The sequence below is a fragment of the Peromyscus eremicus genome, chromosome 8a, assembly GCF_949786415.1.
Source record: "Peromyscus eremicus chromosome 8a, PerEre_H2_v1, whole genome shotgun sequence".
Lineage (NCBI taxonomy): Eukaryota > Metazoa > Chordata > Mammalia > Rodentia > Cricetidae > Peromyscus > Peromyscus eremicus.
Window position 1 is genome coordinate 102148560 of NC_081423.1, and position 23278 is coordinate 102171837.

Consider the following 23278-nt stretch of genomic DNA (forward strand, 5'->3'; position numbering starts at 1 on the left):
CCACCCACCTCTCCTGGGCTCCTACTCTGTTCTTTTCTAAGTAGAGCGAGCATATCCTGCTGGTTCTTGGTGTCTTGGCCTGCTCTGTCCATCCCAGCAGGCAGGACAGGGTTGGGAAGGGTCGTCAGCCCACCTCTAGGCCTTTTCTCCCTAGAACCAGGTAGGACCACACCAAGGGCTGGAGCTGCTGCCCCTGGGCACAGTCTTGTCCTGGCTTCATCATCCTCCCAGAAGCCAGGTAGCCTGGCTGCTGGCCAGGGCTGTTGCTGGGTGGCGGGCGGGCGGGCCTGCTGCCTCTGGCTGACGGTGGGCATGCATCTGGGCAGCTGTCCTGTGCTTTGTTCCACAGTGGCAGTGGCACGCTCGTGTCCACAGTGTGAGGATGCTGACCCCAGGCAGCTGCTCTGAAGAGCTCTTCCCCCGTCTCCACCGGTTTCCCTCCTCAGCTCTCGTTGGTTTGTTCCCAGGTTCTTTCCTTTCCCACCCGCTCCTGCCTTTTGGTTGGTGACCCCGACTCTGAGATCCCTCAGGGTCCATGGTGCTGCTCCCTGCACCCCCGTGCTCACGCCCCCAACAGGTGTCCCTAGCCTTGAGCGTTAACTGCCAGGTGGGGCCTGCTGGCTGGGTGGCAAAGCAGTGTCCTTACCTGCTGCCCTAGCCCTGTGGTGTTCACGATGCACATCCCTTTTCTAAGGCTGGCCATGAGCCAGGTCTAGAGTTTGAAGAAAAAGAAAAACCTTTAAAAAAAAAAAAAAAAGAAAAGAAAAAAAAAAAGAAAAATAGGAAAAAGGACTTTTTTTTCCTAAAAACAAAAAACAGATATGCATGGACTCCGGTGTACGTACTGTTATTCTGCATCTGACCCCCAGAGTGCTGGCATCTTCTAGAACAGGAAGGGGCTTAGGGCCCTGGGGGCTCAGGCCCAGGGACCTTGGCCTGCCTCAGGCCCCTTCCAAGGGCTGCACCGAGAAAAGGGGCTTACATGGGCACTCGGGGAGCCTCCTGAGGAAGCGAGCCACTCCTGTGATGGAGGCTGCAGCCCCAGCCAGGCCCTGCCCATCCACAAGGCCAGGCCCTGGGCCTCTTTCCTTGGCAGATTCTGCTGGGCAGGTACATGTAGAACGGAGTGTGACGTCCCTACAAAGGGTGGCGTTACCTCATGCAGTGCCCTGGCGGAAGCTGGGGACAAGAGCTGGTGCTGCCCGGCCACATGCGGACATTCCAAAGACCTCGAGACCAACCCCACCCATCCATCCACACACACTTTTGGGGAATCATTTCTATAACCAGCCTTGAGGGAGTCACGGCCCTGTTGCCCCTGGGCTGCAGAGGGTCGGGGGAGAGGCAGGCCCTGGCCCAGCTCTTCCTAAGCACTCTCGTCTTTTGTGTGTCTTGGTGACTTTAGAAACAGGCACACTGGACTCAGTGGCTACTGGTTTTGTCTCTTCACACACTGAATTCTGGGCAGCGGAGCCCAAGGCCCAGCGGGCTCAGCCCTGCACCTGGCGGGAGCCCTTGGGAAGCTGCAGACGCGCCTCTGATGTGGTTAGCAAAACCTTCCACAAGCCTGCCGAGGACTAGGGCGTGGCTGGTCAAGTCTGACGCAGCAGCTCAGACACAGACAGACAGACCCTGTTTTATATTTAAGGAAAACACAGCCAGAACTTGGACCTGTGTAAAGAACTTTCTGTGTTGTTCTAATTTTGCTAAAAGTTTCAAATCCAGGGGATTCCATGTGCAATGGATGAATGTAGACACAAAACAGCAAACTTGTATGAAGATGTAAAGTGCTAAAAAATATTTTTTTCCTTTTTCCTTTCCTTTTTTTTAAAATCTGAACTGTGCCCTGTACTGCAGTCAACTGTTGGAATAAAGGTTTTATTTATTGCACTGAGTTGGTCTGGTGCCTCCTTCCAGCTCCCTGGCATGTGTTGGGGCTGTGTGGGCCAGGCCACACCTCAGTGCACCCCAGCTTGTGGCCCAATGCAGTCTCTTTGCTCATTTGCAGATCATTCTAAGACCAATTCTAGGTTTGCAGATAGCGCCAGCCCAGCTGGCTGTAATGATGACACCTGGGTGGGTGGCTGCCACCCCGGCTGAGAAAGCAGGGCCTAAAAGGGCATGGTGCAGACTCCAGGAGTGAACGCTGCCCGTGCTGCCATGCCCCTTTGCCCCCTTCTCTGCCCAAGGACTGTAGGTTCCTTCCTGGCAGCCTGCACCTGCTCCACAGGTGTCCATCCTGTCTGGCCTTCTGCTGCCCAGTGTCCTTAGATGTGGGTCTGCTACTCTAGTTTTACCAATAAGCCTTGTGTTTCCTTACAGTGCTGATGTCGAAGTGGCCAGATTTTGAGCTGCCCCTGACTAGAGTTAGTAAGTTGCCCTGGTTTTGTGTCCATCTGTGTGCATCTGCAGTGGCTATGGCTGGGTCCTTTGGCCTGAGTCTGGACAGCCTCCACAGGAGGGGTCCGCTGCCTGGCAGGGCCTCGCTCTGGGCGCTGGACCTTCTTCCACTGGTTGCCTCCTCCGGCTCCTGGTTCTCCTGCCTTCCTTCTGCCTGGAGGCTTGTGGTTCTAACTCTAGCCCATCACTGCCTCTGCTGCCGGATACGGGGCTGGCCCAGATCTGTTCTCTCCTGCCCTGCTGGGTGCTTCATCACAATCAAAGGGAGACCCAGGGGAACAGCCTCCCTCAGTCACTCAGCATATACCTGGGTGTTCCTCTGGGGTGTCGTGGGTGTTGGTCATGAGCCCAGCTGTTGAGTACCACAGCTGAACCAAGCCTGGGCCTAGCATCAGGTGGACCTCTGCCATCAGATCTTGCCTCTTCTGGTTCCCTTCACTTCCTCACATGGCTACAAGACACTACCAGCCAGGCTGCTTTTTCCCTCGGTGCTGGAGAAGTAGACCAGCGTGGACCACCTGGGAGGAGCCACTGCTTCACACTGCCCGCCATAGTGGAAGGGGATTTTTATTCCCTTCCCACACTACAGAGGGGGTGGCATGAGAAGCCAGGACCTGTGTCCCTTAACAGGAGTGGTCATTATCTCCCTGAGAGTCACAGTGATGTATCCCAGCCCATGGGCAGCCAGGCCACTCAGGCAGACCCAGAACACCTTGCCCTGTTGTTACCATCTTCCTGGGTATCTGTGATGTGAATTCTGTAGGAGTTCTGCTGAAGTTTACAGAGAGGGTGAAATGCCCTTGGCTGACTCTGGGCTGGCCACCTTTCTCCGGCCTCTATCTGCACACCCAAGATGTTCTCTGGGTGGGAGGCCTACATTTCCTGCCCAAGCCTGCCAGACTCCCTACCTCACTGCCTTCTGGGTCCCACTAAGCCAGTTAGGGGCCATGTCATCCTTACCTGCAGAGGCATGAGAAAAGGCTTGGAAGGCTGGTGGGTGCAGCCCTTCCTGGGACCAGGTCCTTTTTGTGTGCTAGGACCAGGACTTGGGTGTGACAGACATAGGACAGAATAGGTTTGCAGACAGTGCTGTTGCATGGCCCCTGAACATTTCCCAGCCACAGTCTGCCTAGCCTTCCGGCTCACCTAGCTGGGAGTGAAGGGGGTGTTCCAAAGCACTCACACACAGCTTCACCCTGAATTTAGGACTGCAGGAGGGTTGCTACCACCATTGGCTTAGTTCTGGGGGGTGCTCTAGCCCTGTGTAGGTAGAAGAAATGGAAACCCACAGGTATGCACAGGTCCTCCGTGAGGACTTGTTCTCGGCGGTGGCCAGCCTCGCATTGCATGGCTGTTGAGGAAAATAGTAAAGATGGAGCGGGAAGGCAGGCTGCGCTGCTGCAGGGGGTTGGCCCTCTCTAGGTTTCTGGTCACAGCGTTGTCCATGGATGAGTGTCTGCAGAGCTGGGGAGAGAGCTGACACTGGCTGTTACCCAGCTGGTGTCCCACCATGCTGCCTCAGCCAGATCCATCCTGCATAAATGCCGTTTGTCGTTCCTGGATCCAGGCCTGGATGTCTGGTCCTCCTTTTCTGTTGGTGCAGGTTCTGTTGTTGAGACCTGTCAGTGTTGGTGATAGTTTCTGCTGGGCACAGCATGTGCTGGCCATGTCCCTGGCAGGTTAATTTCACTAGTCTGCTGAGTGTCTTTGAAAGGAAGCATGTCCCTGGATTCTGCTAACTGGAACATGTACAGAGCAAGACTTTGCTGTGGCTTTGGCATCTGTGGATGGTTCTCTGTGCTCCAAATGGCCCCATGGCTTTGGGGAATGAGAGAAGAAAGTGTTTGAGAACAGAGGGCCTCTTGGGTGGGGCATTCTGGATCTGAACTTCCATTCTAGTCCTAGCTGGTGATAGATTCTTTCGGTGAGTTAAGGAGCGAGGCAAATGGACAGGAATAAGGCATGTTCTGCAAATACCTCAGCCATTCTGCTCAGGCCTGGTCCCATGATAACCTTGCCCTGGGACCTGGGGCAACCTGCTCATTGCTCTACTCTGTCCCATTCCCTCAACAGAAAGACCTGTCCCCATTCCAAGTGTCCCCAGGGCTGTTGCCTTTGCCAGGCTTGAGAGCCCTTCTGTAGAATCTGGAGTGGGCCAAGGACAGCCTGGCCATGCCAGAGGCTGCAGCTAACACCCTCACTGTAATGGCAGGGTCTGTATCTCACACCTCAAACAGCCACAGTGAGGGGGCTGCAGAGCAGAGGAGCCCAGCAGGGGGTGGAGCTCAAGCTGCCTGCAGAGCAGATGGTGGCCCTTAATCTCTGGCTCTCAGCAGAGGTGAGCAGCAACAGACACCAAACCCCACAGGCGGCAGGGACCTGTGCCTCGCTGTACTTCACCTTTTAAAACTTCACAGTCCGAGTGTTTCAGATTTTTAGAAAATGTAATCTTCAGGAAAATGTAGGGTGAGACTCTACCTATGTAGGTCTTCCTGGGGACCCTGAATGGAGAGCCTGCTCGCCCACCCTGGGCCTACCATCAACCCCCAGGCTTCTGAGAACCCACCAGGCACAGAGGTGACCCATTCCAGGTAATGGTTGTAGAGCCAAGCACGTCTCCCTGGAAGTGCAGTCCTGTGCCTTGCGAGTCCCCGTGTCTACGCGCCATCCATGCTGTCACTGTGGAGCTGCCTGGCCCCTCCCCCCTACTGCCCTGTGCTGTTCCCACTGGAGTGGATCCTCCGAAGCCTGACAGGGGCTGCAGAACAGGCTGCCGGGAGGGCTGGTCTGGTGCAGCCTATCTGTACTCATCTGTTTCGTTTCCACTTCTTGTCTTGAGTCTTGTTGTGTATCAGCTGTGGCCTGAGGGCACTTGGGTGGCTCAGCCACCATTCTGGAAGGTATCTAGTCCCTCAGCAGAGGAAACTGTCACCTGGCCAAGGCAGTGGCTGTGGTGTCCACCCCTAGCCTGTGGAGTCAGGGCTCATGCGCCTCATGTCTGTCATGTCCGTGTGTCTACAGTGTGCCTCCTGTGGCACCCTGCATGCTTGGGCTGGTTTGTGTGACCTGTGAGCTGCGTCCTCTGTGTACGGGAGAACCACTTCTTGGGCTCAACCTGGGGGCGGGGGCTTACCAAACTCTAGCAGGCCTTCCTTAAGGACATTGTCAGGGCCATCCACCCCAAGTTGGGAAGGGAACAGCTAGTCCTCACCATCATGCCCACTCAGCTGTCCAGCGTGGAACATGTAAGGTGACCGTGGGTAGACATGGGAGGGGCTGACAGGCCCTGAGACAGCACCCAGCTCCAACCCTGGCCCTAAGAATAGGCCACTGGGGTCTAGTGCTGGGGTCCCAGGAGTAGCCTGGTGGCACAGCTTAACTGGAACACCTGCCCAAACTAAAACTGCTCTTCTTTCCCCAGGAATCCCTTCGCCAACGTCCATCTGAAACCAACAGTGACCAATGACAGATCAGCCCCTCTGCTCAGCTGACGGGCTCATCCGCGTCCCCGCGCACGCAAACGAGGGTAACTGCGGTGTGTCTCCTTCTGGAGAAGACAGCCTTGCCCCACTGCCTGACATGGCCTCACATCAGCCCAGCCTGGGCTGGATCCCAGGTGTCCTGGGGAGGTGGCTGCTTCAAGAGGTCAATGCCCGCTGGCCATGGGTGTGCCCCAACAGAGGGGCCAGCACTGAGGGGGCAGGCATCTCTGATCCCAACTGTGGAACCTTGAGTGCCTCTGAACACAGAAGAGGACATTCTGTCAGCTTGTAGCTGGAAGGGATCCTGTTCCCATACTGATTTTTTTTTTTTTTATTTTTAATTTTTTAGCTCATGTGTCTGGTCAATAAACATGCCCACCTGTGTGCAGTGTGTGATCTGTCAGCCTGGTGGCATGACCAGGAACAGGGTGGGGCACACCCGTACCCTTATAAGAGTGATTTCTCATGAACACAGCTATGCTGTTGTGCCCAGAAGAGAGCCCAGGCCCAGCCCAGCCCCCAGCCGATTCCCTGCATCAGCTAAAACGCAGGACCTTTATAAAACTTCGTCAGACCTTTGAATGCAGCAGTGTGGTGAGCTGAGTTGATGAGAGTTCTCGGGTGCAAAGCAGACCCAGGCAGAGCTCCTTCATCGGTTCCCCCAGGAAGAGCTCTGGGGCCACCTACCCAACAGGCAGGCACATAGGCTAGCCTCAGACAGGGCAGAGTGGGGAGCACAAGAGTGCAGTTACCAGTACCCTGCCTCCCACCCCACCACTGCTGGCTGAGGACAGGCTCGGGGAGGTGGGTGGCTGCTCTGGGAGGTCCCCTTTCATCTGACCTGAGAGAGCCTTCTTGAGGAATAGGAGAGGACTGAAGGGGGGAAGGAACAGAGGTGACTGCCAGGTTCCCCATCTGTCATCCCCCTGAAGGTGTTAGCTGCAGACGGGAAAGAAAACACTGAGCACAAAGGCTGTTTTTTCTTAGCTTGGTTTCTCTTAAAAAACAAGGAACAAGAAAATCATTGCACCAGCGTCCTAAGCCTCAAACTAAAAACAAAAACAAAACAAAACAAAAAACATTGCCCCCACCCCCAAAGCAACAATATACTTTACATGTCTTTGGCAACAATAACTTAGAATCACCCCATTTCCATTCACTCCAGCAAGTTACAAAAATATTCCCTGTACAGCCCACCCTAGCCCTGTTTTCTCCCAGCCCTGCCTGCAGGCAGGAGCCCCACAGTGGCTGTAGGGTACACCCTAGTCTTCTCTGGCCAGGGTAGGGGCAGGGCACTTCTCTGTAAGGGAGTGTTTCCCACACTACCCTGTCTGTAGAGGACAGCTCTGGGGCGGTCCGGCTGTGGCCTGGAAGCCTCTGCTACATGGCAGGACCTAGGCCAGAACAGTCCAGACAGACCCTGTGGGGAAGGGCTTCTGCAGACGCAGTGAAGGGGAACCGCCACAGACTGAGATAAGGGCTTGGAGCCCAGGGGTCCAACCTTGCTCTGAGCAAACCTAGACCCAGGTAAGAAGGGGGGGGGGGGTACCCAAAAGGGACCTTCAGGCTTAAAGCCATCTTGAAACCTGGCCAAGTGTCCTTTGAACACAAGGCAGGATGTAGCCAACAGGGCATGCAGGCCCTTGGACTGCATGATCCTGGCCTGAAGCCAGCTCACCAACAGCCATCTAGGAAGAGCAGCTGCAGGGTGGGGGGTGGGGGGTCTGTCCAGGAGTGAAGAGCCACCAGGGGTCAGGGGGCCCTTCTTGAGTGTGTATGTATATGCTTACGGACACCCACAGGCCCTCAGGCTACAGGTATGTTCAGGGGCTAGCAGCAAACCCCAGTGTTCACTCGGGACACATCTACCATCAGGCAGCACAGAGGAGGTACACGACCCAACACGTCCAGGGCTAGATACAGGCCTCTCATCCACCTGCTTCTCCAGGATGCTGTGGGGGTGCTGATGGTCCCCATTCATTCCCGGTCACCATCCTTGCTGCTGCCTGGATAGGATGGCAGGGGCTCCAGGGACGCCAGCCTCCGAAGGGTGGAGCTACCTGGGTCTCAAGCCTCTGTGTATCGGCCCCCAGCACTTGCTGCTGGGCCTGGTAAAGGGGATGCTATGTGAGCATGTGGGGAGGTAACCAGACACAGGTTCTCACACACCCAAACCCACCCACCCCCACAACTGCCTGGCCCACCAACAGGCCTGTTCAATGTGGTAGACCTGTGGGTGGGTGGGAGATGGGCCCATTTCTCTTCCCATGTCACCCAGCTCCAGGGCCAGCAATGCTTAGAAAATGCCCTCCGTGTCCTTGTACACATGGGAACTGAGGCCCAAACAAAGAGGACATGGTCACGGTCATGTAGTCATCTCCTTGTGCCAGAGATGAGGCTGACAAGTCCTTCTCAAGGCTACCTACCACAGCCAGGGGAGGGTAAGAAGTAGACAGAAAGGACTTGTCGAAACTGTGGGTGGGCTACAGGAGGTAGACCTGGCAGAGAGGAGCCTGCCCTGGTGCAGGTAGTGGAGGGGGCACATGACTTGACAGGGTGGGCCATGGTACCACCACTTGGGTCAAGTCCTGACAGGGACTCCTACCTACCAAGAACCTCAGAGCAGAAGTGTGCCAGTAGATGGCAGTAGTAGAGACCTCCATGCTGGAATTGTTCTAGCAAGCTGTGGGAGGCCAGGGTGGGGCCGAGAAGTGCAGAACAAATGCTCAGTGCCAGCAGAATGCTGTGGAGGGTAGACTGGGCAGAGGGTGGGCAGGTTCTGGGACCCAGGAGGCAGGAGGCCAGCGCACCTGGACAGTGTCTGCCCAGAGGCCAGGAGCCAAACACTGTTAAGAGGGCCATGTCCAGCAGACCAGGGGCCGCCAAGCCTCCCCTGCTGACCCCTCTCACAGACGCCCATCCACAATGTCCCTCCACCCCACCTCAGCCCCACCACACTCACCTCCCACCGACGGGGCATCTGAGTCAGATACATGAGTGATGGAGAAGCGGGAGGCAGGTGTGGGAGACACGGTGAAACGTGAGAGGGGTGCAGCTGCCGTGGTGGGCGTGGCCAGGACAGGGTCAGCAGGGTCCAGTGCAGTCACCATAGCAGCCTTGCCCGGCGCCAGCGGGAAATCATCATCCCATTCGAACCTACTACCTGCAAGTCAGACCACAGAGTCACTTTCCTTATTCCATCTCCCAGCCCCCGCTTCAGGTGATACCACATTCTGAACCCAGCCTCCCATCTGGCCCCATCTGGCCCCCAACACCTGGCTCACCCTGTTCAGGAGTGGAGCTGTCGGGCAAGTGGTCAGCTCGCCGCGGCAGGCCAGGGGCACTGGGTGAGCCAGGGCTACCCTCCAGGAACGTGGGGAGTGATTCCTTCGTGCTGGGGAATGGCTCCCCAGTCTCTCGGGTGGGGCTCTCCTGGAGGGGCAGAGCACTGTGTGACTTGGGCTGCCCACCCTCACCCAGCCTGTGCATACCCACAGCAACAGCCCACCTGGTCGAAGAGGTAGACCGTGACGTCATCAAAGAAGGACACAGCCTTCTTCTTGCGCTCCAGGTCCTCGCAGAAGGCCTCAGACAGAAGGCTGGGCATCTTCAGCAAGCTACGCAGATTTCGGGCACTCTGGCTCTCAGCCACTACCACAGGCACCGCTGGTGGCTCCTCCTCACTGTCCTCGCTGGGCTCCTGGATGCTGTAGCATCGAAGCTCCTCATCAGATTCGTCACTGTCTTCACTGTCCTCTTCGTCCTCTGGCCGGCCCTCCAAAGCCCCAGGGTGGCCAGGCAGGGCCAGGCAGAGCGGGGATCTGGGTGTGCTAGGGCTTCCCATCCGCCCGAGCTGGGCCGGCCCTGACAACCGTCCTGGGGGACCCTGGGGCTCCATGCCATTGCCTTCTGAGCTCAGTGGGACTGAGGTCAGCAGGAAACATTTGGAATGACTAGGGCTGGGCACAGGCTGCACCTCAACTGGGCCTTGAGCCCCAAGGGGCTCTGGCCCGCGGCCATCTGGTAAGGGCTCCTCTGGCTGCTGTGCTGGGGGCAGCACCTCCCTGGGGCTAGTATCTGGGTCCTCGCTGGGCACCTCAGGCCCGGGAAAAGCCTGCACAGACTGATGCCCTGCACTAGGTGGGCTCTTCAGGTCTTGCTCCTTTTGGGAGTCCTGGACCCCACTGCACTTCTCAGGGCCAAAGGTGGATTCGGACTCAGCGTCCAGATCCGAGAAATAGGCAGAGTCTCGGTAGGGGTTCTTCTTGCTGAGGCCACCAAGGGAGACAGAGAGCAAAGTCTCAGGCCCTGGGCTCTCACCCTCAGAGGCTAGCTCCCCAAAGGCCTCAGGCTCACTAGACTCATGTGCCTCTTTGAGCACAAACTCCGGAGACTCGTAGTTCTCTGTATCATAACCACTGTCCATGGCACGGGGCTGCCCAGCAGGGAGACCAGCAGCCAATGGGCTCAAGACCTCACAGCCACCATCGCTGGCTGAGGACGGGATGTCCAGAGAGTCGAGGGAGTCAGGGGTCCCCACCTGCTTCTGCAGACAGCGTAAGGCTGGTGGTATGCCTGGCTTCTCAGTGTGAGGGCCGTCACTGGACAGGTCGGTGAAGACTCCTGACGTAGCCTCAGTGGTGTCCTCGTCCTCACTGCTAGGTGCCTCTTGCCCCAGAGAACTGCCGCAGCTGTCCAGGGTGAGGGCCGGCATAGGGACAGTCACCCGGCTGCCAGCAGCGGGCGTGGGAGCGGCAGGCAGGATATCGGGAGCACTTGCCTCCTCCGAGGGAAGTGGGGCTCCTTCGTGGGATGGGGAGGGGACAGAAGGAAGGGATAGCTGGGATTCAGCGGAGCTCTCAGCCTCCTGGGCAAGTTTGGGTTCCACCTGGGGGTTATCACCCCCACCTGCAGCTGCCTCTGTCCAGGGGCGTGTGGCCAGGCAGGAAGCAGGTGCCAGGCCTTTGGCAGGACACAGAGGGAGCAGGCTGAAGCAGCGGCTTGGCTCCTGACCAGGGGAGGCTGCTACTAGCCCCGGCAGAAATTCTCTGGGATCCTCCTGGGACAGGGGGCGGCCCAGCTCAGGGGAGGCCCTTGGGGTCTGCTCTAGGCTGGAGCAGTCATCCCTGTAGCTGTCTGTGAAGCTGCTCACATAGCCGGGATCCCAAGATTCTGGGTCTCGGCTGCCACTGTTGTTATTGGCTGACACGTTAGAGCTCCAGTGTCCACACTGAGCAGCTTTCCCTGTCTTTTCCCCCTCCAGCTCCTCATCGCTGGGAGATGCCTGGGCCTCAGGACTGCCAGAGGGAGATGCACTCAGTGGGTCATCGAAGAAGGGTGGGCAGAAGGTAGCCACACCCCAGTCTATGTCTTCAGCTGGCAACATCGGGGTCCCGGGAGAGGGCGAGCGTGAGGGGCAGGGTGGCTCTTGCCTCCTGCATGAGTGGTGGTCACAGGGGCCCCACAGGCCCCCGACGGGGGGTGCATGGCCCAGCAGTGGCTCCATGACGAGGGAAGTGGTGGTGCTGTCCTCTGAGTTATTGTCTTGATCAGTCACAGCTTCGGGGCTGGGAGCGCAGCCGGCACAGTCCGGATCATGGCCAGCGGCAGGCACTGCCCCCTCTAGGCGGATGAAGTACTCGCTGCCCACTGAGGGGCTGTGGGCACTGAGCACTGGCACCACTCCAGGTGGAGAGCTGTCAGGTGCACAGAACTCCTGCAGACGTGCTGCCGAGTCTGGGCTAGACACACCCCCCGGGGGTGGGAATGCCTCCGTGCCACAGCCAGCCTCCCACTTGTATTCAAAGTTGAGGCCGTGGCTTGTTTCAGTTACTGTCAGCACATCATCGCTGTCCACGTGAAAGCCGTCGCTGGTGAACTGCTCCAGCAGTGGGAAAGACGAGGCAGCGGTGAGCTCGGCGGCAGCAACCGCTGGCCCGGTGGAACCTGACCCCAGGCCCGGGCCGCCACCGGGCCTCAGGGAACGCCAGCGCCGCTCAAACTCCTCCTCCAACTCTGTGGTGCCCTTGGCACACAAGTAGGACAGCAGCAGGTGGACCTCTTCGGCTGTGGGCCTCTGCTCTGGCTGTAGCCAGCAGAATTGCATCACTTCGTACCTGCCGGGAGGCCCTCATGGGTGGCCCTGGCCACATCCAGAGGCACACTGGCCAGGAGTATAACCTACCCTCCAGGGAGAGTCAGTTCCCCCATGCTCAGGATACTTTGGGGACAGTTAAGGCAATCTCCCAAGGCAGACCCAGTAGCCTGGGAAGGGGTCTAGGGTGGGGTATTTCCCTGGGATCCCCCATGCCTGTTCAGGCCGCAGAGACCCAGAAGCCATATAGAGTTGGACCAACCAGCCCCAAGCTGTAGAGTTCAGCCACCTGTGCCCCTCTGTCCTGCCTGTCCGGGTGTGGGTGTGGGGGATGGGGTCCTTACCAGCGATCAGACAGAGTCAGCTGCAGCTGGGGCTTGGGCAACTTAAGCTGCTGCTCTCGGACGGCGTAAGCCAGCACCTGCCGGTCCGAGTGCTGGGGATAGGGCTGTGTACCCAACTCGAAGAGCTCCCAGATGGTCACACCCAGGGACCTGCAGGGGCAGCCACAGTAGGCATGGCTGAGCATGACTGCACAGGACCCCTGAACACTTGCAGTCACGCCAGTCTGCCCAGGACTGGAGCTCATTATGCCACAGCTGCCCCTCTCTAGGGGCACAGGTGCAAGTCAAGGCCCCGTATCCCAGAAGGACACATGGCCTACAGCAGTAGCTCATGAAGGGTCCCTAACCTAAATGTGCACTTCAGCCCCAGTATCGGTGAGTGTCACTTGGTCCTGCCCTGAAAAGCGCCACACCCTTGACTGTCCAGGAAGTCCCTCTACCAGAGCAGGGACCTCAGGAACCGACCAACAGTTGGAACTAGTAGCCCACGAGTGACCTCACAAGGCCACATGGTGGCAGGCATGAGCACACTTTCCCTGGGTGCCAGCCTGCACCCTAGCCAGAGAAGGAAGTGGGAATGTTGGAGTAGGAGGCAGAGCTGAAAGCCAGCATCCCCACCACAGAGCATCTGGCACTGAGGCAGGCATCTGGGCAGGCGGCATCCCTAGGCCCTCCCAGCAGCCAGACCTGCACTCACCACACATTGCTGGTCTTGGTCTGATCTACCACCAGTAGGTTGCCATGCACCTCGTCTACCAGCTCTGGTGCAATCCAGCGCAATGGCACCCACAGCTGGTCAGTGGTCACGAGGTAGTCTTCCTGCAGCACACAGAGACAGGATGGGAGTTAACTGCAGTCCACAGCCACCCCTGCCTACAGGCTCTGCCTGCCCTCACTCACCCTGTATTTGCAATGTGACAGGCCATAATCGCCAACCTTCACCGTCAGGTCAGCCGTTAGCAGGCAGTTCCTCAGGGCCAGGTCACTGCAGGGTGGTAGGCAATGTCAGCAAAGCTTGCCAGCCTGGGAGTGTCCAGTACTGCGGGTCCTTTACCCACAGCAGGGTGATTTGGCTCCTGGGCGTGGCCAGGCAGGCAGACAGGAAGGGATGTCTGAGGACCACCTGCCTGTGTTCCAACCCTGGCTCCACACCCTGTGCTGGCTATCTTGGAAGACCTGTGTGGACGGCACTTTGAACATGTCAATGCATGTGAAAATAAGGCTGGAAGATGCTCAAGGACTCCCAGCAAGGTGCTGTGCTGCCTGACCAACACTAGAACTCCAGCCCCTTCCAACCCTTTTCCCGACCTGCCCCACAGGAGCCCCAAGCCATCAGCGAGGTCCTGTGTATCTGCAGTGTCCTTCTGGGACCATCACCCTTCCAACCTCACTACACCACACCATCGCCTAAGTTCTCGGGAGGTTAGAATTAATGGGGAAACTGAGGCCTAGAGTGTCGCAGAGGGTCCTGCCAACAGTCATAGCCCATGTTCTAGAGTGTAGGCCTGCCCTGCTACGCAGAGCTAGAACTCAAATCTAGAATGAGCTGGACCACAAAGCACCACCCCGGACCTCCTCCAACTCATTGGCAAGCCTGGGATGCCAGCTTTCATGCTCTTGCCTGGCTGGAGGCCACACGAGTGTTCGGGCACAGGATTACAGAGTGGTATGGGATGTGCCTGCCTGCATCTGCCATACTGTTGCTATGCAGAAGGTCTCCAGGTGAAGATGGAGCCATCCTGGAGCCAGCCTCTACCCCAGGAGGACTATGCCAGGGGACAGCTGCAGGGCGGGGTGGCCTGGGTCCATGCCTATGGCTGGGGCAGCTGGGGCAGCAGGCGGGGCAGGAGGCTGGCAGCTGCCCTCTTCAACAAAATCACTGATGCTGGAGTCGCCTGTGTCATCACTCAGCACCAGGATATTGTTGGGGAGGACGGCCTGTGCCGCGTCGGGGTTGGCAGGGCCACTCGTCCATCGCCACTTCTTCCAGCACGTGCCCCCGGCTCACGGGGGGCTGGGCATCCTGGCCTGTCTTTTGACCACCAGAGGCAGGACAGAGCCACCCCTCCCGCTGCAGGACCAGCCCAGCCGCCCGTTTATGGCTTGAGGGAAACAGGCTGGGGCTGAGCGTGGGGCCCAAGTGTGGCTGGCCGCTATAGCGAACAGTATGGGCTTCTTCGTTTAATTGTCTACAAAGAGAGTTTCAAACTTCAGTCTTTGCAATTTTTACTTATTTATTTTGAGGCAGCCCCAGCTGTTCTGAAACGCACTCTGTAGACCAAGGTGGACTTGAACTCACCGAGATCTGCCTACCTCTGCCTCTGGAGTGCTGGAATTAAAGGTGTGAGTCACCACGCCCAGCTAGGATTTATAAAATTCCTTGCAGAGTAGCTATGGGATGCTATGTAGATGAACTCAGGTCATGAGGCCCCAAAAGTGGGATCACCATATGACTTTCTCACACAGAGGCATTCTGTCTGAGGATCAAGACACTGGGGGACCAATGGCCTGTGTGGTCTCATTAGCCCTCACCTGTGGACGTAGTTGTGACGATGTAGATGCAAGACCCCACATGCCACCTCACAAGCCATGCGTTGCAAGGTCAGGGGGTCAGGCGCCATGGACTCTGTCACCCGGCAGCTCCGTAGATAACCTTTGAGGTCCCCCTGCCGAGAGAGCACACAGTGACCTCCTCGCTGTGCAGCCCACACCCAAGAGAACCTGGATCTGGTGGCCTGAGGACCAGCTGGCAGCCCGAGTGGTCTCAACTCTGCCACAGTAGCCTCCATATAGCAGCCCCAGCTTCAGCTTCAGAGCAGTGCGTGTAAAGGGGCCCAAGGCCAAGACCCAGAACTCAGGCTCTGCCCCAGGAGCTGTGTGAGCCCAGTGGCTGGCCCTCATGCTGAACTGCCCAAGCACCCCGTGTGGCCCCCACTGCTGTTGGCTCACCCTCTCTGAGCAGGCCTCCTCTGAGACAGTGCTGGGCAGGGACTTCCAGGACTCCACTTTAGGGGTATTGAGGGTCCCAAGAGGCACAGCAAGAGAGGAGCCCCACCCCCACCCCTACCCCCGCTCAGAGAGGCCTCCCACTTCCCTTCAGGACAACCGGTTGGAACAGGACCCGGAGAGCCAATGCTGCCTCCCACAGATTGCCACTTACCAGCGGACAGAACTCCATAACCAGCAGGTAGGGGGTCACCTCAGCACACTGGGCCAGGCACTGAAGCAGGTTGCTGTGCTGCAGAGCCCTGGAAGAGCCCCGGGCATCTGAGTTGGAGGGCAGCATGGGGCAGCCAGGCCCCAGCACAGTACCCCCCTTCCCACAACCGCCCAGTTCTCCCGCTGTGCTGATCCCCCACCCCCACACCCACACCCACCTGTAGGGCTGTGCCTCCTCCAAGAACTGCATCTGCTCCTGCACGCTGGCGCTGGCCTTCAGCTCCTTCACCACCACCTGTGTGCCACTGACGCCCGAGTGTACCTCCCCCAAGAACACCTGCCAGAGGTGACAGACATCACCGGGGTCCCTTCCAGTCTCCATAGGAAAGGCCATTTTGCTCCTAGTGCCTCGGGTGGTTGTGCAGCTTGCCACCAAGACCTCTGGCTGGGACACTCAGCCCGGGTCCACCTCAAGGCTCCCACTTTTCTCACTCTCTGAGGTCCACGATGAGGAAGGAGTACTCGGGTGCACAGTTCAGTCAGGGATGTGTGTGAGAAAGAGCCTCTCCCCAGGGGACTCCCAGGAGAAGCAAGCACACACCTTGCTATTCCCACCACCCTGAGGTACGCTTACCTTCCCAAACCAGCCGTGGCCAATCTCCTTCAGGTACAGGAGGCTGTGCCGGCCCAGGTCCGTGGACTTGAGAAGTTGCACTGTATTAAAACAGGAGACTCAGGAACGTAACCTCTACTACCTCTCCATCTTCTTTACCAGGCTCTCCAGGGCCCAGGGAGCTACCCCAAGTCCCCCAGCCAGCGAGGCTCCGCTGAAGTGGAGGCCACATTTGAGGGCTGCCATCAAGGGCCAGTGTCTCTTAGGCTCTGGGGTGACAGCTGTAAGCAGAGTCATAGATCTCAATCCACATCCAGGCATATTTCTGACCAAGCCTGGGGAAGTGTACTCAGAGCCACAGGGATAAGCCAAGCCCAGACAGCAGGGCCTGGAAGGCAGTTTTGGATGAGGCAAGAAGCTGGTGCTGAGGCCTGGGAAGACACCAGAGCGGCCCACCCCCCTACCCCTGCCACAGGCTGGCATTCAAACACCAGTCACACCAAAGGCGCCTTTGTTGGGGGCTGCTTGGCACAGCCCTGTACGGGACACACTGGGCCCATTCTCCCTGTAGGCCAGGCTGGGTGAAGGCAGTGGAGAAGGGTCAGTATGTGCAGAGAGGACAGGGCTGGGACTCATTGCACCCACTCACACCCCCTCAGATTCCCTGAATTCTGCTCCCACGCTGATAGCCCAGAAGGCCATAGTTAGAGCTGTTGGGAGGGCCCAGGGGAGCGGGCAGCCCTCAGGGACTAATAGACTCAGGGAATGTTGGCTTGGTGCCCAATTCATGGGAGAGTCTCACTGGGCCTTGTGTCCTAGGACTTATGCTCTGAACCCCAGTCTGTCTGGATGCCTGTCTTCCACCCTGGGGCTCTCTAGGACCTTGGTTATCCCAGAGCAGGTTCAGGGTCCAGACAATGGATACCAGTACAGCAACAGGGCAGGAGAATGCTTGCACATTGGGAGCTAGACCCGGGGGCTCAGGCTCAGGTGGGGGGACCCATCCTCACTCCAGATTTCTCCCAACTTGTAAGAAGATGCTCCCCCAGAAACAACAGAGCTGAACAATGGAGAAAGCATGACCTCTGCCCTCGCCTGGGTCCCTGTCCACCCTTGTCCTCTGTCTCCCAGGAGTGGGGGCCAGCTAGGATGTGTGGGGCCTCAGCTATGCCCTTGTCCCTGGATAGACAGGTCCAGGACCAATCCAGGGTAGTAATGCATCCTGTGAGCCCCTGGCTCCCCACTCACCCCTAGCAACGTCTACGGTTAGGTGATGCGTGAGGCCTCCAGGAAGGTCCAGGCCCCTGTGTGGCCAAGCCTGCCTGCCTCTTTTGAGGTGCTAGGGATAGCTGCAGGCCTCTAAGACAGTGAATAAATGTGTTCATGACATGGACCTCCATGCCTGGATCCTGCCTGACTTTTTTGTTTGTTTGTTTGCTTGTTTGAGACAGGGTTTCTCTGTGTAGTTTTGGTGCCTGTCCTGGATCTCGTTCTGTAGACCAGGCTGGCCTCGAACTTAGAGATCTGCCTGGCTCTGCCTCCCGAGTGCCGAGATTAAAGGTGTGCGCCACCACCGCCTGGACTGCCTGACTTTTGAGCTCTCCCCCATGAGACTCAGTGGGCCCCAGGCGTATGCATGCAGCGTTGGGCCAGGAGGGCCTATCGAAGTCTCTACTGGCTCAAGCAGGTACTAAGACCCCCTAGCCCTTGATGGAGGCTGGGCCCCTGATGGGAAGTATTGAGAGCCTGGTGGGGCTGGCCCAGGGTTGAGGTGGAGAGAGTGGCCTACTTGTCACCACAGTGATGAGACCTTGGGGCCAGCAGTGCTCTGTTTGACTCCCGCCTCAGTATCCCTGGAGCCATCAGATGGACATCAAGGGAAACTTCTAGCCTGGAAAGGTAGCCGTAGTCCCAAGGGACCATCTTGACTAGGGCAGAACTGGGCTTCTAAAACTCAGCCATTTGCCTGTCACCTCTAGAGCCTGGCTTAGAGGGGAGTGACTCTGGAGGAAGTCAAAGAGAGGGGTAGGCAGAGGGCAAAGGGGCCACAGGACAGAGCCCTGCCTACATTGCCTACAGGTGGGACCAGACCTCCCTTTGCTGTGTGGGCAGGCCCCGTCTGGAAGGCATAATGAGGCTATGTCCCTATGGGGTTGGGCCCAAGGCAGCAGGAGCCTAGGGTAAGTATGGTGGAAACGGCGGAGAAGGGCCAATAATCCCAGAACCAGCGTGTTGGGCCACCTGCCCGTTACTGCCCCTTCACATAGCAGCCCCTCGGGTGGAGAAATGGCAGGCGCAAGGCTGCTCTCAAGCCTGCTGACAGCTGGCCCCCAGATCCAGAAGGGGGTTCATGCACCTTCCTACACAGCCCAGCCTGAGATGCAGCCAAAGAGCCTTGGCCACCCACCGCATCGGCCCCAAGAGTCCCCATCCCAGAACCAACTTCTCAGGTTTCCACAGCCTGCTGACCCCAAGACACAATGGAGGGAGGGAGACAAGTCCACTTACCTGAGCGCCCCGGCTGCTTGGCCATGGGCAAGGAGACTTCAGTGAGGGGCAGGACGTACACATCGGGGCCGTTCTGCGCAGCCGCAGCCGGGGAACCCTGCTCCGAGAAGTCGGCCACATACTCGTCCCCCTCAGCATTCTCAAACTCCTGCAGGTTGGGCCAGCACAGGTGGGCAAGCAGGTGTCACAGAGGGTCAGGGGAGGCGAGACAGGATGTAAAAGGCCCGTCTCCCAGCGCTCAACTGGACCAACACAGAGCTAGAGTGTGTCCCCTGTTGTTCCCCGAACACCTGTTCATAGGCCCTGACTGCTCCAGGACACCAACCCTAGGGAGGGCCAAAGGCATCAGCCTCAGGTGGGGCTGTTGCACCCAGGCTGAGCCCTGCCGGTGGCAGGGACTAGAGACAAAGGTCAAGGCAAAGAAGCAGAGCCACCCTTCATGGACCCCATGAGTGGTCCCCTTCTGGCTTGGAGCAGATTCACGGTCAGGGGCTCCATTGCTCATGCCTGGGAAAAGTAACTAGGTGTCTCCATCCCTAGCTGGACAGGGAGCAAGGAACCCAGGGACTTGTTCACCACCCCCATCTCCACACCTGCCTCTAGGCAGTGGTGTACCCTCACCCATGGTACCACCGCTACCACCACCAGTGCCCAGACCCCCTGAGAGCCTGCGGCTGGACACCCCTGGAGGCCACTCTTGGGACAGGCTGCTATTTTGAAGAGTAGAGGTCACCCCCATGCCCACCCCACTGCATCTAGAGCACCTTCCAAGCAGAGTTAGTCTGGGGTGGCCACAGCCTAGTTTCAAGTGAGGGCGGGATTAGTGGCAGAACACTTGCCTAGAACCACAAACAAACAAAACAAAAACCAAAATGGGGACAGAGTGAAAACAAGGCCAGCCTGTCCTCGGCACTGGGCAAGTCTCCCGGCCATGCTGTCCCACCCGCACCTCCCCAGGTGGGGACCTGAGGCCCTGAGGACCGGGCACCAACTAGAACCTGGCTACCCACTCCAGGCCACATCCCTGAGGACAGACAGTTAAACGTACCCTGGGGACCTCTTCTTTTTCTGGGTCATTTGTCTCTTTGTAAAGGGGGTGGCCCTATGTTCCTGGTGGCCAGCCCAGGTCTGCACTCTGAGAACAGAGCCACCAACATCGGAGGGAGCTCTCCCTCCCCAGAGCCTAGAAGGCCACCTTAGAGTTTCCCACCTTAGAGTTTCTCTAGTCCCACACACCTGGGCCTGTGATGACCACCACCTCCCCCTTTGCGTGAGTTCTGGCTCCAGCCATTACCTTCCCCTGCCGGAGAGCCAGCCGGGTTCCCCCAGCGCAGCGGGCGATCAGGTAGCACAGAGTGAGCATTGGGGCTGCCAGCCCCTGCCCAGAACAGCTCCAGCAGGGAACCCACTGTGGAAGCGGGAGGCAGTGACCCTCCAGTCAAGGCACACTGGTACTGGAATGTTCCGGGCACCATGTTCCCGAGGAGGTGAGAAGGGCATGGGTAGGAGGGGCTGCCGCTAGTCCTTGTGTGGGGCCTTGTTCTCAGTGCCCCAGGAGGGGCTTGCTACACAATGGCCGCCAGCGTGGCACCCTGGGCTCCCACCCCCACCCCCACAACCTCGAGGCTCTGCCCTCAAGGTCCTCCAGGAAAGAACTCTCCCTGATTGTCCCGCCTGTGGTCAGGAGACTGTCCCCTGGGATGGGGGCACCAGAGCAGTGCAGACCTGTAGCCTCTAGGGGCCACCACAGTGCCCACTGCTCAGGTCCTCAGCTCCCCAGTTTGGCTGGGAGCCTGTGCTACAAAAGGATAACAGCATTTGGTGCGGGTCACCCAGTAGGAGGTGCCCCCCAAGATACAAGCCATCCTCCCACCCTGACCTCTGCAGTGTAGAAACCCCACCTCCTGCCCAGCCTGCCCAGCGTGGGTGCAGGAATGGGAGGGCTCTGGCCGGGCTTCAATGTGCTGACAGGCAAGGCTGTAGCCCCCGCAGCCCCTGGTGGCGCCTACTCTGGGGGATCAGCCCTGCGATACCCGCTTTCCGTCCTGCCTTCCTTGTTCAGAGCCACCCGATGACAGGAGTGGCCACAGGGCTGGAAGCATGCAGGGATGCCCCTGGGCCTCTGTCACTAGGGTGGAGGCCTCAGCTTGGAGTCTAGTCCCAGGGAGGTTGTAGTGAAGGGCACTCGGCCTTCAGTGGACAGGCCACAAACAGGACTGCTGCTGTAGCTGCAAAGAGGTGAGCCCTTGTGTCTGGAACCTGATGGGTGTTCTCTGAGCAGAAGCTGCCCGAGCTAGGGAGCTCCCAAATGATGGTGTGGGTGCTGGGGAAGGGTGTCTGTGTGGTTTCACCTTCCCTCTGCCTCAGTGAGCAAGACCTAAGGGTCTCTTCACCGGGAGTGAGAGCGCTCTCAAGAACCCTTAAAGGCTCCTTACAGTCATATCAGCCTCGCTGGACACGGACAGGCCTGACCTGGTGCTGGAATGTGACAGCGTGAGGCCATGTCTACAAAGGGGGGGTCCCTTAATGAGGGCAGGGTAGCGGGCCCCAGGAGCCCCCAAAAGAGAGGCTGTGGGATACCAGACAAGGGGTTCAGTCGGTCCCAGATGGCTCCAGCCCCAGGATGGAGGGGAGCTGGGTGGCGGGTGGACCCTGTGCCCTCACCTTGAACCCAATGCCGCCCTTCTTACAGCACAGGCAGGCCAGCATGAGGACGATGACAGAGAAGAGCGCCGAGAAGGACACAGCCACCACCGCGAGGGAGGACGACCAGGACAGCTCACTGAGCGGGACGCCGTCTGCAGGAAGGAGAGCACATGCCTCCTCTCAGCCTCAGCACGCCACCCCTTGCTCTGACCCAGCACCTGGACAGAGCCTTAAACCAACGGACCGAGGAACGGCCTTGTTAGCCAGAGCCTGCAGTCCTAGTGAAGTCCTGAGTGTGGGCTCAGCTCCCAGTTCCAAGGCTCATGGACACCTCTCTGTTATATCAGGGTCTAACACCATATAGACTCACTATCGGGGCTGGAGAGTTGGCTCAGCAGTTAGGAGCACTGGCTGCTCTTCTAGAGGACTTGGGTTCAATTCCCTGCACCCACGTGGTGGATCAGAACCACCCCAACTCCAGTCCCAGGAGATCCAATGCCCTCTCTGGACTCCACTGGCACCAGGCACACACATGGTACACAGGCATGCATTCAGGCAAAAACATCTGCACACATAAAAATTTTTATTTAAAAAAAAATAAGATCCACACTCCTCTCTGGACCCTGCTCTACCACTCTGTCCACTTTGGGGCTAGAACACCAAGGCAGGACAGGCAAGGGAGATCAAGGGGCTAGATCTCGAAGGTGCAGGGATCCTGCTGGCGCTGAGAAGTTGCCCTGCTGGGTGCCGAGTGGCCCATATTCAAAGCTCTGCTTGTTCCCCAGGTCTCTTGGTGCTGCTTCCAACCTGGGCAGCAGAAACTCCTCCCTTCTTTAGCCCCTGATCTAAACAAGCCACCACATCTCAGATGGGGAAACCAAGGTACTTAGGACAGCGGACCACTCCCACTCTCTCATTGCTGAGCGTCTAAGCTGGGGCTCCTTAGCAGACTGGCTGGGGGAAGACAGCTGTGTGACTAAGCTGGCTTGTGGGGCCAGCCCAGCGTGTCCACTGGACAGGAAGGCGTATGCTGGGGACAGCTCTGCCTCCTGGGCCTGCCCTCCCTCAGCACACAGGCTCTGAGTCACCCTCTTCCCCAGAGGCCTTCTCTATCCGTGGGTCCTCACTAAACCCCTAGCAGTCTAGAGCACCCAGCACCTCTGGGTGCTGAGTCTCTGCAGCCACCGAGTCACTTTGTCACACTTGGGAGGACCCGGACTCTGCAAAGATGAAGGCCCTGTGCTTCTGCCAGGGATTCTGGCTCACAACGCATCTGGGAGGGCTGCCTGGAGGAAGAGTGAACCTGAAGGCCAAGAGATTCAGGTTGGAATTTCTACTTGGGTGCCTGTGAATACTTCCCACTCTACACCTGGAGATAAGAGGGTCCTTGTGAGCTAGAGTAGAGACCAGGCAGGGCTAAGGAACAGGGAAGAGGGCAGCTAGCAAAGCAGAATGGGGTAACACCATGGCAAGGTAAACAGCTAGCCGCTGAAAGTTCGCAGGCGGCAGCCACTTTCATGGGACCAGTGCACATCCTGGGCCAATGCCCTTCCGGTGGCCTTGATAGGCAGGGTTTCTGGGTATCCCTCATGTGTGTGCCTTGTACATGCGTGTGCCTTGTACACAGGTGGCCCTGCATGTATGTATATAAACTACTCCCATACCATGCAAATGGCACTGTGTGCTCACACCTGAGTGTCACATGAGTGTAAGTGCAGAATCCACAACAGGGTGGACATGAGTGAGCATGTTGTGCACCCTTCCGCACCTCCAGAAAGCAGTGAGCCCCTTCAGACCACGCTGTTGCCATGGTGAGTCATCTCTCCTTTCTCTGTCTCGTGCCGCCGTGGTACCAGTACTCCCTCCTCCCACACCCACTGCTACCTGCACTCATGGGCCCACTGATGGCCCTGCAGCCTGGAGCTGGCCCCCTAGTCTTCAAAGGCATGTCTGGTACCTCAGATCACCCGCTGCTTACCCCCGGGCTGCGTGGGCATGTGCCAGGTAGAAGCAACCTTGGAGGGGCCAAGCT

At 58.1% G+C, this 23278-nt stretch overlaps 2 protein-coding genes across 7 annotated transcripts in view; one reads left to right on the top strand and one right to left on the bottom strand.

The window, feature by feature from the left end:
* Positions 1-6255, top strand: part of Baiap2 (BAR/IMD domain containing adaptor protein 2) — a 71788-nt gene extending 65533 nt beyond the window's left edge. For 2 of the 6 annotated variants that reach the window (XM_059272261.1, XM_059272257.1), the window contains exon 14: positions 5822-6255. In XM_059272261.1, coding sequence (XP_059128244.1) covers positions 5822-5891 — 70 coding nt within the window. In that variant the 3' untranslated portion in view covers positions 5892-6255. The other 4 variants (XM_059272260.1, XM_059272259.1, XM_059272262.1 and 1 more) reach the window with 4 other exon arrangements.
* Positions 6256-6856: 601 nt separating this feature from the next.
* On the bottom strand, positions 6857-21394 carry Aatk (apoptosis associated tyrosine kinase). Its single transcript, XM_059272263.1, has 13 exons — positions 21265-21394; positions 18601-18748; positions 16114-16193; positions 15698-15816; positions 15481-15568; positions 14853-14986; positions 13221-13305; positions 13018-13139; positions 12321-12470; positions 9391-11998; positions 9167-9314; positions 8845-9045; positions 6857-7990 (listed from the first exon to the last, which is right to left on the bottom strand). The coding sequence occupies exons 1-13, from the start codon at positions 21307-21309 to the stop codon at positions 7950-7952; spliced, it is 3969 nt and encodes a 1322-aa protein (XP_059128246.1). The 5' UTR covers positions 21310-21394; the 3' UTR covers positions 6857-7949.
* Positions 21395-23278: the final 1884 nt, after the last annotated feature.